Source organism: Octopus bimaculoides, chromosome 3 (genome assembly GCF_046866305.1).
Source record: "Octopus bimaculoides isolate indiv1 chromosome 3, ASM4686630v1, whole genome shotgun sequence".
Taxonomy (NCBI): domain Eukaryota; kingdom Metazoa; phylum Mollusca; class Cephalopoda; order Octopoda; family Octopodidae; genus Octopus; species Octopus bimaculoides.
In genome coordinates, this window is record NC_142930.1 from 47137198 (window position 1) to 47150862 (window position 13665).

Here is a 13665-nt window from a genome sequence, read left to right on the forward strand (position 1 = left end):
CCTGCACCTAATTTCCTTGTATTATTAAGGATTATCTAGATTATCCTAATAAAAAGTGCTTCTCTGAATATAAGAATTCATAAATTTCTTATAGTATTCTTATAGCTGATCTCTTTCATACTGATATACTTTCCAAACTGCACTGTCTTCTCTCACCAATAACAATAAGTTAACATGACTAAGGTGCAGGTGTTGCTTCCCAACTGAATGATTTGGGGTTCAGTCCCACAGTACAGCACTTCTGCTATAGCCCCAGACCAACCAAAGCTTTGTGAGTAGATTTGGTGGACAGAAACTGAAAAAAACTCATGTATGGATGTATGCATACATGTATGTATGTTGTATGACTTCTACCATATATGTGTGTGTGAATGTGTGTTTGTGTCTCTTTGTCTTGACATAGCATGACAGTCATATATGAGTACCACTTTCATACATGCAGTGTTATTCCTTTCCAATATCCTGCAAAGTAACAGCAAAATTGATACAGAGATCAAATCCACCAACTATATAATGCCCTGCAGAAAAATTTGCCCTTATGGTCTCAGTATCAGTACTTTGGATGCCAGAACTGTGGAGGAAACATTTTAAGTACCAGTCAATGGATTTTGAATTAAAAAAAAACTGAATTGTGATCAGAAGTTTGAAGATGGCTAACACCTACTGTTTGGTCTAACAGTCTTTCCATCTACCAGGAGTAGTTATCTTTGCTTTTTCATATTTTATCATTTATTTCCAAGAAGCAAAACAGTACCCATAACTTTCACTTATTCTCCATGACTGGTGAGTTTGATGTAGTTGATATTCAGCTAGAACTTCTGCAGTTCAGTGGGGGTGAGGAAAGCATGAAGAAGAGAGAAATCCCAAAACGTTGCAGTTCTGAGTAAGGACTATGAATAAAAGTGCTTAGTGTTGGGTTTGGTGGAGTAAGATATAGTAGGAATAAAAGATGAAAAAAGGTGTATCAAGTGAGCTGGGTACAATTCTGATAGTTCTGAGAAGTAGGGACCATTGAAGTGGTGATAGAAAAGAAAGTGGAAATAGAAGTTCACCAATTAATCAACTGATGTTTTTTTTTAGAGGATCTAGAATTCTTGCTTGTATAGCAGCTACAAACATTTTAAACCACAAAAAACAAATCAATCAATAACACTCACTTTCTTGTAAATAAATTTAAAAAATGAAAAAAGAACTAAAGTACTAACCGAAGCATAAATCTTGCTGATAGCAGCTTCAATCTGGAACTCTGTAGAACCCTGGTCCATGTTAGCAGACACCATATAAGCCATTGACTGGTAAAAGGAAAAACCTGGCTTTAGATTATTATACTTGAGACACATGCTGATAAACACATGCTGCTAAAGATTTATTAGTCTAAACTCCTAAACGGCTGGATGAAGTTACTGCATTAATAATAACAGCTGCACTGTACTGGCCATTTAGTAGTGAAAGCAACAAAACTGTAAACTTACCTCTGTAACATACTGATACATACTCATTCTAGCTAGCTTCTCCTGAATGGTTCCAAAACTGTCAATACGACGACCAAATTGTGTTCTTTGACTTGCATGTGCAGCCTAAAATGCAGTTAGAATGTCATTAGCATTAACAATATTATTCAATTACTATGAAACAAATGATGAATTAATATAGTCATTTCAAGACATATGTGGTAAAAAAGATTAGAGCATGGGACAAACAACGTTGTGGTATTTGGTTATGTCCCTTTATGCTCCAGATGCAATAGAAAACTAGTAGCAGTCAGCATAATTAACTACAACCCCTGATAACAGTGCCCCAACATGCCCACAATTCAATAGCTGAAACCAGGAAAAGAATAAAAGAATCCTACTTACAGCTGCTTGTATACATGTTTTCATTGTGCCAGAGAGGCAGGCTGCCATTCCAAAACGACCATTGTTTAATATATTCATGGCAACTTTAAAACCTTCACCAGCTTCTATAAATGAATAAATAAATAAATATTTCAGCTTCATAATTGAATTAATTTTGCTGAAGATTAGGGAGACATTGAAAGTTGTGAAGTCAGATACCATGAAACTAAAGAAGGTGATGTTGATAATAGTAGTGGTGATGGTAATGATATTCTTTCTTGGCTTCCTCACACAGCCAATTCCAACAAGAAATTGGGTAAAGAACCCCTTCGGTCATGAATGACCATGAGATCGTTTCTAGAAAGTTACCCTCCACAGCACAAGTTCAGGCAAGGTTGTTTATGGAAGATCAGCAGTTACCCATGTATACCAGCCTCCCCTCTCCATGCCACCAATGTTATCCAAGGAGAAGACAAAGGCTGACACAGCTTGGCACCAGTGACGTCATAACTCATTTCTACAGCTGAGTGAACTTGAGCAATGTGAAATAAAGTGTCTTGCTCAAGATCACAACACAGCCTGGTCGGGGAATTGAACTCACTACCTCATGATAGTGAGCCCAATGCTCTAACCACTGAGTTATGGGCCTTCACAAGAAATTAACACCAGCACTTAACTGATGCATTATTTCTTAACCCTGAAAGGATGAAAGCAAAGTTGGCCTCAGAAGGATCTGAACTCAGAATGCAGAGGACTGGAACAAATACCACAAGGCATTCTATCTGAATCTCTAACAACTGTCAATTTGCCACCCAATGACAACAATGAGAAAGGTAATAAGGATAACAGTGGAGGTGTGTGGCTTAGTGGTTAGGGTGTCGGCATCATGATCGTAAGATTGTGGCTTCGATTCCTGGACCAGGCGACGTGTTGTGTTCTTGAACAAATCACTTCATTTCCCGTTGGTCCAGTTCACTCAGCTGGCAAAAATGAGTAACGCTGCAATGGACTGGCGTCCCGTCCAGCTGGGGAACACAAACGCCATAGAAACCGGGAAACCGGGCCCATGAGCCTGGCTAGGCTTTAAAAGGGCGCATTTATTATTATTTTTAATAAGGATAACAGTGATGGTAATGATACCCATAACAACTTTACAACTTGAAAGATTTTCATTATTTCAATCTTGTTTTGGTTTAGATGTGACAAGAGAGGGAAAATGGAACAAAATATGATATAGTGAATAATTGTGTGAGAGAATTTTTTAGTTGCTGCTGTTTAGCTCCCACCAAACTCCTTTGGTCAGCTCAACTGAACCAGATTTATGGCGCAGATGTAGCTGGTTAACATGTGCATATGATCCACAGAATCCCCATTCTGGATATTCTAGCTTTTGTCTGGTTAAGGACATTATGCATCCTGACATTCAGTGAGGGTTCTTGGCATTTAGCCCCAAGAATCCTGATTAAAGCCATTATAGCCATGATCATCCTATTATTTCAGACAATTTATCTCAGACTAAATTCTTCAATTTATTCTTCCACCACTTTTTAAAAAATAGTAGGTTGTGATTTGAGAGAAATATGGCTGCTATTTCTAGCAAAGGATTTTGCAATTACATAAAAGCTTTAAGCACCACACCTTGATGCAGTATGGTAGTCTGGATATATGGCACTTTTTTTTTTTTACTGTCCAGTCTATAGGTTCTGTTGGAGGCCACAATGGAGGTGAACAAAATGGATTGGTTGAAGCACGGTAGTTACTTTTCTTCAGTGTTGTTTTTCTTGTTAAGGCTTTTATCAGTCCAGAACAAGCAGACTTATAATCAAAGGCAGTCTAACTGTGGCCACTGCACAATCTTTTCCAGGCAATTAACTACATGTGTCCTTTCTTCCTTTAAGACAAATAAATGCAATATGAGATTTTGCTACTGGTTTCAGCAGATGAGACAACTACATAGAGACTTCCTCTATCGAGGCTGGATATAATCATCATATTGTAGTCTGTGACACCATTGGATCCACTAACTTCATCAGCTTATTTACATATATTGTTTCATGTAAGCAAGCATTGAATAGATTTTTAAGAGAGAAGACTTCCACATGTTTCCACACCCTAACACAATATTAATATCATCCAATATTGATTCCATCAACACGTTACTATTTCCAGCCTCACTCTATTGCTTTAGATTTTCTTTTGAGCTTTTATCACTAGATAACCTTTCTACCACCAGCTGATATGACTGTGCAGTTCAGCTGTACTTACAGTAACATCAGTATCAGAGAAATTCCCTAACCAAACCAAGGGGCTGTCTATCTTCTGTCATCTTGACTGTGTCATGATGGAAAGAAAGTAAAAACTGGGTAATGAATTGTGGCATGTTATTAACAGATACTAACAAGCATAGGCAACAGGTCAACATAGTTGATACGTCCCACATACAATATCTTTTTCAAGATTTATCTCAATATCTTTTCAATACAATATCTTTTTCAAGGCTTATCTCAAATTGATTTTACTCTACAAGATGTTAATTGCAATTTAATGAAGGTCAGAGGAGAAGGAAGGCAATGAACAGTGTTTGTTATCCCAAACATAGCAATAGTGAAAACAAAGATCCAGATTTGAGTACTATGGCAATGGTAAAAGAAAAACATCAGAATGTAAGACTGACTATACCTTATTGTTATGGTTAAGTTAGGAAGAAGAGAGTCCCCCTATAACCTTCATAGGACCTCTGACAATGGTCAAACTAATATGGTTAAATGTTCATCCTGGACATCTGTAAGTTGATGTGGAGGATGAGAATCTAGAAGAATAACACTCTACAAAAAAGGGACTGGAAAAGTAGTTAGTGCTAGTCCTTGAGAACATGACACAGTTTGAGGATGGATAGATGCATCACTGGAGCTTTGGGAAGATTGTATATAACTACAGTTCATAGGAACAGAGACTATTATAGTATCAATAGAACAGACACAAAGAGAAGACTATGTTTATGGACCAGTCACTGTAGTGTATTGCTAAGTGAATTTGCTATTTAGCTAAGGACATCCTTTTGAATGCAATGTAGACAGTTTGTGTGTAGCAACTGCCCCCATCACAGACAAGTGAGTAGTATTCTAATCAAGAGGTTAAACCATTTCTAGTGATCTTAAAGGTTCTAATTGTAGATTGTTTATGAGATAAATGTATGGAGAATTGACAAAACAAAACAAAAATAAGAAGTTATGAATTCATTCACATGTTATGATGGAGTAGTGAAATGGAAATGGATGAATAAAAATAAGAATAATTCTATTTACCTCCTAAAAGATTCTCTTTAGGAACCTTCACATTGTCAAAATAGACTTCAGCTGTATTGGAAGCTTTGATCCCCATTTTTTTCTCAGGTGAACCACTACAATAAAGAAGTAGTAGTGGAGAAAGTGAAGGGAAATTTAAAGGCAATAAATCAAAGATTGAGGCTAAGAATAAAGAAAAATAAACAGAAGTTAAGCGAAGAAGGAGAGGTGCTATTGGTCAAAGGTATTACAGGCCTGATCCGTCTCCGACCTCACCCTCGTGAAAATGTTCACTTTTCACTTGAAAAGGAAGGTGGGGATGGAAAGGAGGTGTTTGTCCGATAGTGAGTTTAAAAACGATGGATGCGTGTAGCACACATGTTGGGAGTGAAAGACCCTGCGTGAGCACGCTTGTGAGACTAACAGTAAGTTCGTGTTAAAGACAGGGCTCAAGGGGTTGGGGCATACCTGTTTTGAACACCTCATCTTGTGATTTATTGTTTGTGGTTTGTTATTCATTGTTTGTGATTTATTCTTTGTGGTTTATTGTTTGTAATTTATTGCTTGTAATTTATTGTGTTGCAATTCATTCGATTTCATTGTACATGAAAATTTTATATCATTCAATTGTATGTGACCCCAATCACATTGCATTGCCCCCTCTATGTTAGCCTGCATGGGTAATAAAAAATCAGATTCACTGGCAGTAGACATTCTTAGTTGAAATCCCACCAAGACTAAAATTTTATAATATCTAGCTAGGGACCTTATTTGCATTATTTAGTATTACAAAACCAAATCTAAAAGTTTCATGCAGTAAACCTTGTTTGATTGATGTTACTCACTTTCAGTATTAATTAGTACAAAACTGGTTATATGAAATCTTAGCATATCATTTTGTATTCCAAGTTAGCACATCATAATGCATGCATCTATCATCATCATTTTACATTTATTATTCCATGCTTCCTTCCATGGCTTGGATGAGCCTTCTCCAGCATAGCATCTTGCAGTTCCTTGCGAGGATCAGATTCTAAAAAGAAACCATCACTACTTCTTCCCATGTCTTCTTCAGTTCTTTCTACTTAAGCAATTCAAGTGAAAAGAACCAGTTGAAATTTTTCTGGTACTAAAATATTAACTGCAAATCTGTCACACACACACACACACACACACACACACACACACACACACATACACTCTCTCTCTCTCTCTCTCTTTCTGGATGATCTGCTAGATATCAACAAAATATATCTACTGGATTGTTATTTAGCTGCAGTATCCTTTTCTTTTACTACTATTGCTGCTCCTGCTTCTACTACTACTACTACTACTACTACTACATATAGTGGCCTATTATTGTTATTGTATTTCAGATTGATCATTTCATTGTTGTTGTATACCAACGTTTATCTGTTTTTCAGAACAATTGACCATAACATCGTAATGTCAATAATGTAAACAGCATATCATTATTTTTCTCACAGTCACAAGTAAAGACATGCAATGCCAACAATAATGCATACATGCACAGAACTAACATATTTACATACACACACACATATATACACATACACACATATATATATACATATACACACATATGTATATACATACACACACATATATATATACACACACACATATATATATATGCATATATACATACACAGACACACACACACACACATATACATATATGCAGACACACACACACATACATACATCTCAGAATAATTGATAAACAATGTTTCAAGTTAATCAGAGAACAACATCAGCATATCTAGTAAAATAATGCTAACAGTAAGAACGTCCACAAGTATGGAGTAAAGAATAACTTACGATGTCACTCCACCAAAACTTCGTTCAACAATGAATGCTGAAACTTTGTCTTTTTCGGCGCCACTCTTCTTATCATGAACTCGAGTCTAATAAATAAAAATATATTCTTTTAATCTTTTATTTTTTTTTACTTGCTTCAGTCATTTGACTGCAGCCATGCTGGAGCACCGCCTTTAGCTGAACAAATCAACCCCAGGAATTATTCTTTGTAAACCTAGTCTTTTTTGCCAAACTGTTAAGTTACGGGGACATAAACACACCAACATTGGTTGTCAAGCAATGGTGGGGGGGACAAACACAGACACACAAATACATATATATACATATGATGGGCTTCTTTCAGTTTCCATCTACCAAATTCACTCACAATGCTTGGGTCAGCCCAAGGCTATAAAAGAGGATGCTTGCCCAAGGTGTCATGCAGTGAGACTGAACCTGGAACTATGTGGTTGGGAAGCAAGCTTCTTACCACACAGCCACTCCTGCAACTATATATATATATACATATAGATAGATAGATAGATAGATAGATAGATAGATAGAGAGAGAGAGAGAGAGAGAGAGAGAGAGAGAGAGAGAGAGAGTGAGAGAGAGAGAGAGAAATGTACATATAAAATATAGATAGTTAGGGTAAATCCCAGCTGTTCCCTCTTGAAGCACATCTGCTTATTCCTAAAAAAGATTTTTCTTGATCTGACAAATTTCTAATCAGAAATTCCTTACATGTCTATCCAACATGTAAATCTTTGTAATTCCTATTAGCAAATGGCACATGTGTAATAGAGAATAAGTAAAAAAATTTCCATTTCCCTGTTTTGTCATATAAGCAGTGGAGGCGCAATGGCCCAGTGGTTAGGTCAGCGGGCTCGTGGTCATAGAATCGCGGTTTCGATTCCCAGACCGGGTGTTGTGAGTGTTTATTGAGCGAAAACACCTAAAGCTCCATGAGACTCCGGCAGGGGATGGTGGCGAACCCTGCTGTACTCTTTCACCACAACCTTCTCTCACTCTTACTCCCTGTTTCTGTTGTGCCTGTAATTCAAAAGGTCAGCCTTGTCACACTGTGTCACGCTGAATATCCCCGAGAACTACGTTAAGGGTACACGTGTCTGTGGAGTGCTCAGCCACTTGCACGTTAATTTCACGAGCAGGTTGTCCCGTTGATCAGATCAACTGGAACCCTCAACGTCGTAAGTGACGGAGTGCCAACAACAACAACATATAAGCAGATAATGAAATGGATAAATATATCCTTAAACTTTCAGATATGTTTCATGTGTTCATAAAGAGTGAGATATCTAACATATAACACTTCAATATTCATAACATTAGTGGTGCTAAATATGTCAAGGTACACACACACACAATGTGAAGTACCTGGTTTAAGAATAACAATTTCACATTTCTTAACACTAATAATGTCAGACACATCAAAGTATTCATAAAGAGTAAAGTGGTGTCTTGTCTATGATTGAATTCTCCAATATTTACAATGCGTAAATATTTTGTTGTGAGACAGGTTGATGTATTTTTATAGAATGCTAGGTCTAGTTGAAAGTTTAATAGTTTAGCAATAATCATTAATACTAACAATATTAAATATGTTGATTAATTTATAAAAGTAAATAAAAATAATGTAAAAAAAGTAAATGAAAAAAGTAAAATGAAAAATAATGAAATACGGAATCTAATTGAATTGTGACTTCCCATGTGATTTAGAACTAAACATAATATCTCAACAAGGCCAGTTTCGATGAATAACAACCAAATTTAACAAGTTTGAAACGAAACCCAAGGGTCAGATACTCATATAAAATGACTAATGTCTTTTTTAATAACTACAATAAGGCTATGTAAAGACACTGATAAAATCTCACGTAGCATTTAGTTGCTGCCCTTTTATATTCTAAGTTTCTAAGTTCAAATTCCATTGAGGTAAATGTTCAGCGGGCACATAAAGTATAACAGCAGTAAAGAGTTGGGAGTCAAAAAAACTATACCTCTCTCTCTTAAAATGACTAGCTTGTGCCTATGTTAGAAATCAGTGTTATTAACATTTACTTATCTCAGGCAAGCTTGAAGAAAGAAGTTAACCATTTAAGTATCTACATTTTCTAATTAAATGTTTTCCATGTTAGAGCTTTCTCTGTTGATTTCAAGTGGGTGTGAAAATGTTATGCTTATTTTCCTGGAAAATTAGTGATGTAAGCAGAACACTGCCAGATAGATTTGATACCTTCTAGGATTAGTAGCAGTTCCGCAGATCATGGACACTCTGTTACAAAGCTGGAGTATAATATATATATATAACAACTATAAATGCAAGTGTATGTGGCTATGTATGTGTGTTTAGCCCCAAAAGGCTCTGAAATAGTGTATCTTTAAGAAAAATGAATTTCATAGTCCAATCCATGCCAGCATGGACAACTGGCATTAAATGATGATGACTTTTGAAATCTGTATCCCAAACAGAATGTTATCCATAATTAATAATGAAAAAATATTATTTGCTATGAAAAATAACTCAGCTTTTAGATCTACAAATCTCCTATTTTCTGTCACCATCAATCTATCTCACTATTACTACATACACACTCTCTCTCGCTATATATATTACTTTTCTTTTTCTCTCCTTTAAGTTTCAGTCCAAGGACTGTGGCCATGCTGGGGTATTGCCATTTATATATACTATCTCTCATGCATTGCTTTCATTTTGCTTAAAGCTTTGTCTTAACCTTGCTACAGTCAGGTACAATAGTAAATGATCTACCTGAGTGAAAGACTTAACCCAGCACCCAGTTTAGTACCTCCACATCGCCCCTGGGTATCTTTACTGAAGTCCACTCTGTTGTAAGCTTTTGTACTGGGGTTCAATCTAAAAATATCTTCCGTCTTCGCTCCCTCCCACCAGTTTCAAAGGCTCTGAGAAAGGTCAAAGGTATTATCTTTCCTCCAGACTAAGTTAAAAAAACAGATAAGACCCACATTGTCATACAGAGAAAAATTACATTCTACAGTACTACATCTACAGGACAATGCTGCTTTGATACACACTAACATCATAGATGAAATTCAGGTTATTTGACAGAATGGTAAAGATTTATTACCAACATCTTCAACCTGTAAACATGCTGTTTCTTTTCTTTCATAACCCTCCCACCCTAATCCACCCCACTCAGCTTTCTGTCCTTCCGTCATCATTTTTACTACGACTCACCTCCTAAATACTTACAACACTGGACAATTACGCTTCATCTAATATTTTCTTCCCAGAATAGCAAATCACTAGAAATATCCTCCCTGTACACTCTTTTCCTGTAAACATTGACTTACAAATACTCAAGCTGAACATCAACTAAAACTTCAACAGCCTTAGAGAGCTTGCAAAAATACTGCTGAATAGATGTCGTCACCTTTAACTACTTTTAACTAACTTACTCTTTACTCTTTTACTTGTTTCAGTCATTTGACTGCGGCCATGCTGGAGCACCGCCTTTTAGTCGAGTAAATCGACCCCAGGACTTATTCTTTGTAAGCCTAGTACTTATTATTTCGGTCTCTTTTGCCGAACCGCTAAGTTACGGGGACGTAAACACGCCACCATTGGTTGTCAAGCGATGTTGGAGGGACAAACACAGACACACAAACATATAACTTATAAAATATTTTAAAAAGTTTTCTTATAAATCATTGCAAATGTACAAGAATTCAGAAAAGAACACAAACCTGTGCAAAGACAGTAAAGATTTCAGCCAAGCCACCATTACTGATCCATAATTTACTTCCATTTAATATATAATGGGAACCATCTGCAGAGAGAGTGGCAGTTGTTCGAATGGACTAAAAATATAATCAATTCTTTGATTACAAATGTAACTTCCCAATGAAAATTATATAGAACTTTTAAAAGCAATGATTTTTAATAACTTAAATGAAACAAAACAGTGAAAAACAACAAACGTACCTACACGCACACACACATATATATATATATATATATATATATATATATATATATATAATAATATTAGGGACAAAATCCAAAATTACAAGTAAAAACTCAATTAAAATCAATTTATAAAAAATTAAAATTAAATTGAGCTTTATAGATAAAATATATATAAAATATATAGTTTTAGGGAAAATAACCAAGTTTCAAGAACTCATCGATGAAAATCCACTATCACATATAGAAAAATTAACTATTAAAAGCACAATAAATGAGTATAATATAAAGCAAAGTAAATATCATAATATAAATATAATATATTATATTATATTATATTTATCTTATGATATTTACTTTGCTTTATATTATACTCATTTATTGTGCTTTTAATTGTTAATTTTTCTATATGTGATAGTGGATTTTCATCGATGAGTTCTTGAAACTTGGTTATTTTCCCTAAAACTATATATATATATATATAATATATATATATATATATATATGCACATATACACACATATACCTCAATTGAAAATAAATAAGGATATGTAACAAAAATGAGCGAAGTGACCAGTGGCATAAATTTGAAACAATAAAGACAAATAAAGAGAAATTAAATCTAAGATAAATCTGATTTATTGAAATTATCTCCACTTAGAGAAAAAGTAAGTAAATAAATGTGGAATGGTACTCACTGCAGGATTGTCTCATTAAACATTTTCGCCGCAGAGACTTTATATTAAAAAGACAAGTTAGCTCCAAAGGACCAATGTAGTGTCTATCAAGGAAGAGTTAAAATGAAGCTGAAACACTGATGTCCAAAAGTCAGCAGATGTCATTTGGAGCATGTTGTATATTTAATATACAAAGTTTTGAAGGAGAAATTGTTTTTCAAGTCAAAATCCAGCAGCAAGTGTCATTCCACATTTGAGTATACAGGAACATGTCACAAATAAATGCATGCATTTTTCATTTCATTAACTATTTTGCCCTTTTGGTTATTTCATACCATGTTCAAAAAATATTAGTCATTACATTCAACATGTTGGTTGCTCCTCTGCTACAGATTGCTAGATGTCAGATAAACAACAAAACTGATATGTTCTGTGAATTACATTATACATGGTGAAAGCAATTTAAGTTATATCAGTTTCTTGACAACAAATATACATACATAAATTTGGATTTATCAGTTATTTGTATATTACAACAAGGAAATCTAAGACTCAATGTATCTTCAATTTTCAAAATAAACAAGGTCTTTCAAATATGTTACTTCTACCTAAAACTTGCAACTCTCGAGATAGCCTTTAAGCCGTACTGATGAAGTTCAGCCTTTGATGGAAATCAATAACAAAAACCAACAAAGTTGCACTACTCAGTTTTTTTCAAAACAATGCTATCATATTAGAGACATTAAGAATGGTTAGTAATTTAAGATGTTAGAATTGTTAAAGTTCTACTTACACTGGCATCAGATCCACTCGCAGATTCAGTTAAACAAAAGGCAGCAAGTTTCTCTCCAGTGGCTAATGACGGCAGGTATTTGGTTTTTTGTTCGTTATTCCCAAATAATAAGATGCCTTTGAAACCAATCGACTAATGCAAATATATTTAAAAAGAAATGTACATATACATATATACATACACACACACACACATAAGTATATGAAAGGAATAGACTCAAAGAGAATTAATAATCATCTCATTTGTCATAAAATCAAATAATATTACAAATTCAGCTCTCTCTACAGAACACATTTTTATGAATTTTACACAAAACTTGTTTTATGAATTTGAAACAAATACACAGTTTACTTGAAATAGTCTCAGTCTTAGTCTCTCTCTCTCTCACACACACACATACTTTGTTTGCAAACAATATTTTTTTTTATTTTGTATATAAGTTACAATAGTGGAGTAGCTAACATTAGCTGAATGTATGTAAGAACAAATTCTGTCCCTATATTCACCTGGGAGCAGTGATGGAGAGAGTGACTTACTGAATTAACTGGAAGTCAATTCACCAAACTCTCATAAGCAAAGTAAATGTTTCAAAGTAAATGATTCAGTTGTTCCCCTCCAAAAAAACATTTTTCCTCCAATTTTTATATTTATCTACTACAATTACAAAAAAAAAATGTGACAAGTTTACCCAAGATTTATGACCATTAACCCTTTAGCATTTAAACAAGCAATATCTGGCCAAAATATTCTACCCGTTTTATGTTCAGACAAGCTAGATCTGATTTCTCACACCAACCCTACAATATCATTCTAAAAAAGAAACAGTTACTTCATCAAAATCTCAAAGCTACAAGACAAAGCAAGATTAATTCAAAACATGTGAATAAACAAGCTTTACTTTTGACAGAATAATGTGAATGCTAATATTCAGAGATATTTCTCCTGGATATGACACCGGTCTATTACAGGGTTTGATCAACACAGCAAACTGATAAAAACCAACAAAAGTGAGATCTGCCACTCAATGTCAATGATACCTATTTACAACTGTTTGAGTAACAGTGCCAATAACGACCTAAAAACAATCAACCTTTCTGTTACGAGGCCAGTACAACCTTTAAATATCCAGCTATAACTCTTGTGAATGTTAACTCTGTACAACTCACCAGATGATATGAAATCTATTGTGTTTGTAAACATATTTAGTCTTGCAGTGAAGATTGAGAGTCAAAAATAAATGTTCTTTGGGGTCAAAAGCCATATTAGTGAGAAAATATAATCAGTGGCT

The 13665-nt window shown here is 34.8% G+C and overlaps 1 protein-coding gene across 4 annotated transcripts in view; it reads right to left on the reverse strand.

Moving 5' to 3' along the window:
* The window catches only part of LOC106875659 (very long-chain specific acyl-CoA dehydrogenase, mitochondrial-like), a 51054-nt gene that overhangs the window by 18025 nt on the left and 19364 nt on the right, over positions 1–13665 (reverse strand). For all 4 annotated transcript variants that reach the window (XM_089348931.1, XM_089348933.1, XM_089348932.1 and 1 more), the window contains exons 7-13: positions 12378–12509; positions 10688–10801; positions 6962–7047; positions 5141–5235; positions 1857–1960; positions 1473–1577; positions 1206–1292 (exon numbers count right to left, since the gene is read on the reverse strand). In XM_089348931.1, the coding sequence (XP_089205057.1) occupies positions 1206–1292; positions 1473–1577; positions 1857–1960; positions 5141–5235; positions 6962–7047; positions 10688–10801; positions 12378–12509 (723 nt within the window). The remainder of the gene's footprint in view (positions 1–1205; positions 1293–1472; positions 1578–1856; positions 1961–5140; positions 5236–6961; positions 7048–10687; positions 10802–12377; positions 12510–13665) is intronic.